Source organism: Protomyctophum bolini, assembly GCF_963924005.1.
Source record: "Protomyctophum bolini genome assembly, chromosome: 14".
Classification (NCBI taxonomy): domain Eukaryota; kingdom Metazoa; phylum Chordata; class Actinopteri; order Myctophiformes; family Myctophidae; genus Protomyctophum; species Protomyctophum bolini.
The window spans coordinates 26,948,389-26,951,375 of record NC_137875.1 but is presented as its reverse complement, the minus strand read 5'-3'; the positions used below and the strand labels follow the sequence as shown (position 1 = coordinate 26,951,375).

The 2,987-nt window shown below is 45.6% G+C and overlaps 1 protein-coding gene across 1 annotated transcript in view; it reads right to left on the bottom strand.

Annotated features, from left to right (window-relative positions):
* The window catches only part of fgf8a (fibroblast growth factor 8a), a gene marked incomplete at its 3' end in the record, with an annotated part of 6,320 nt that extends 4,456 nt beyond the window's left edge, over nt 1–1,864 (bottom strand). The window contains exons 1-3 of the mRNA XM_080782937.1: nt 1,778–1,864; nt 1,633–1,669; nt 414–594 (exon numbers count right to left, since the gene is read on the bottom strand). Coding sequence (XP_080639063.1) covers nt 414–594; nt 1,633–1,669; nt 1,778–1,809 — 250 coding nt within the window. The 5' untranslated portion in view covers nt 1,810–1,864. The remainder of the gene's footprint in view (nt 1–413; nt 595–1,632; nt 1,670–1,777) is intronic.
* Between the last annotated feature and the right edge of the window lie 1,123 nt (nt 1,865–2,987).

Sequence of the window (2,987 nt, the reverse complement as noted above, 5' to 3'; positions counted from 1 at the left end):
TTTAATGCTGCATGCGATTAAAGATATATTGAGAAATGAATGGCACAATATAGTGACGTGACCTTTTGATGTTTGAACCGTCCATATAGGCCTATACTACCTATTTATTTAATTAAAAAATATAAATATATTGCATTTTATGTGTGGCATCATCTCGGGGGTAGGCTACTATCCATACCCCCCTAACCCACAAGCTATTGTAGCATTGGTATACGCGTGGACAATTAAAGCACGTGGAGGAATAGTGAGAGAAATATAATCACAGCAGGCTATAATATCAAACATGACTCATGGAGTTTGATTCATCTCGAAATCCCAAAGGCAAAAAAAGTGAATCGGGGGATAAAATAATAATAATAGGCCTAAAAGTTAATATTAGGCCTAGTTAATAATTGTGAGCCAGCGGTTCTTACCATGCACGTCTCCGTCATCGGCCATGGCGTTGATCTTCTTGCTGGGCAGAACCTGCACATGCTTGCCGCTGGTCCGGCTGTACAGCTGGTAGGTCCGAATTAACCTGCGGCTCACACGGTCCGTCACCTTGCTCTGCTCGCTCACATGCTGCGTGAAATTAGGCGGGGACTGATTGGTTACCTGCAGAAATTAAACGTCACCGGTCATCAGTATATTGCAGAGAATAGCTTTGGTTTTTGGTGCACATAAAAATCGAATCTGAATTTGTCTTAAACCCGATTGTTTGTCTCCCAATTTCTGTAAGTATTATAAAGTTAAACACAGGGCTAAGCGCTGGCCATAAAACGCAATGTGAGGTTTGCTGGGTTTTCTTTCCGACTGACAAGTGTAACAAGTTCCAGTGAACCCGCTGCCAAATGAAATTAACAGCTTCCAAAAAAGACACACAGGGTGATTACAGGTTGTGCGTAAAAGAGAGTGCGCGCTCCTAACCATCACTGTCTGCCAGAATGTATGGGGAAAAAAAACAAACAAAAACATTTTTTGCACCTCAATGTGCTCTACTTTCACAAGCTGTATATATAGGCTACCTATTAAGATATCTCAACACCTTCGGGCCACAAAGCGGCAGAGTGAGGCGACGTTATGTGATGGAATGAATAGCGACGGAAAACATTGGCCCCGTCGGTATTTTTTGAACCCCACGACATTTTTCACAAGACTCGCATTCCCTCCCCAGCGTGATGCCCCCACTCTGTGCCCACGCATCCTGCGAGAGGGCAGCAGTATGTTCAGGGTACCTGTGCCAGCCCGTGACGCGCCGGGCAGCGTGCCGTGCGCCCCGCTGACCCGAGGCGCGACGGGAGCCGTCCGATATTGTTGTATCACAAATGAGATGATGATCTCTCACCTTTTCTCTCCCTCCCAGTCCCTTCCTATATACCTCCCTCCCTCCCCCGTCGCTGCTTGCTGTAATGCTGTTATTACACTGTAAGGCTACGATCGGGGGCTTTAGCTGCCATATGTTTTAACAATCCGTGTGCCTGCCAATGTCGAAAGGCAGATTTTGAAGCTCGAACCTTAAAACGGTCACCGATACGCCTACACCCATTTCAATAAATCACAAAAGCACACAATTATTTTTCTTTGTCCTATAAATTGCGTGATCTAATGTCCCACATGGGAGAAATGTATACAATAAATGAAACATTAACATACCTGTGCGTAGTAGCAAAACGCGAACAAGTGGAGAAGCCTGCGGATAAGAAAAATAGATAAGTCAGTTGCATTACAGGGCATTAATTACAAGATAGTCTAAACAAATAAGACTTGAAAATGGGAGGACGTTGTTATTATTACTCACAGATAACTCATTGGAGATGGGATGTGTCTCATGTTGATGGAGATGAATGCGCTTCCGTAAATTCTGATTATTTTCCAGAGCTGCAAAGTCGAGGCTATTTGGTACAAGACAGCCCTCGCCCCGAAAGACAGACCCGTATCAGATGCACTTGATAAAGTCCAAAGATGTCATTGAAATCCCCCGAATGGTCAGAGGTGTCGACGTAGGTGGTTATGGACCAAAATGAAATACATTCCTCGCAGAACCAGTGTCCACGGCCGTGCAGAATCAACGCTCCACTTGTCTGACACAACGTTGACAGCGAAATGCCACACGGGACAGCGACGATTGATAACGGTGATTAATGATTATTGTTAACAAGTGTCTCTCCGTCTCTGTCAGAAAGGCTACGCGAAGTATAAGTGCACTTGGAAATCGACGAAGCTGTGCGTTCAAGTTTTGGATTGAAAGCGCAGCAGTTTTGTTGTAAAAAAAATTAAACCCTTCTTATGCACAGAAAAACGAGGTCATCCGATCCCACTGTCAAGATGTCATATAATTGTAATTCCTATTAACAGTCTTCCGGTATGTCTCCAGGTTTTATCCCGTTGATGAGTGCGTGTAGGTCGGAGGATAAACGGTGCGCCTCCGCTGTGAGTTCAGAGAACGGGGATGATGTTGCCTCTCCGGTCGGCTAGCGCAGTACTGACAGGACAAGCCTTCTCCCCTCCTTTACTCCCAAGCTCCAATGTCAGCCCCTTGTTCGCGCTCACACCCCTGGTTAAAATGGAAGGACGATCTGCTAAGAACAAGCCCCCTTTTCTGAAGAACAAAAGCGGACCCCCTCCCCCTTCATTTAAAACAAATCTTCACCTGAGGAATAGTCAGTCAACACTTGCTGGGGTGGTAAAGCGAGGAGGAGTCGAGCTGTCGAGCCTTGCCTTGCCCTGTGCGCAATGACGCTCCTGCACCAAGAAGCGAAATATTTAAATAAAAGTGTTGATGCGGGCATGTCAGTGATGAAAGAGTACAAATTGTATGCTAATGCCTCACTTGTTAAGCGCAATCGAGAGTTGTAATAACCACACACCCGGCTCGCCACTTGTCCTCAGACCTATTTGATGACCTATAACAATAACAACCACTTCAATCCCCATCCTAGGATGAAACTGAGATGCTTCTCTGGGGATGCGCCATGTTTTTGGAGCTGCCCAGCTTGTGTATTGTCCGA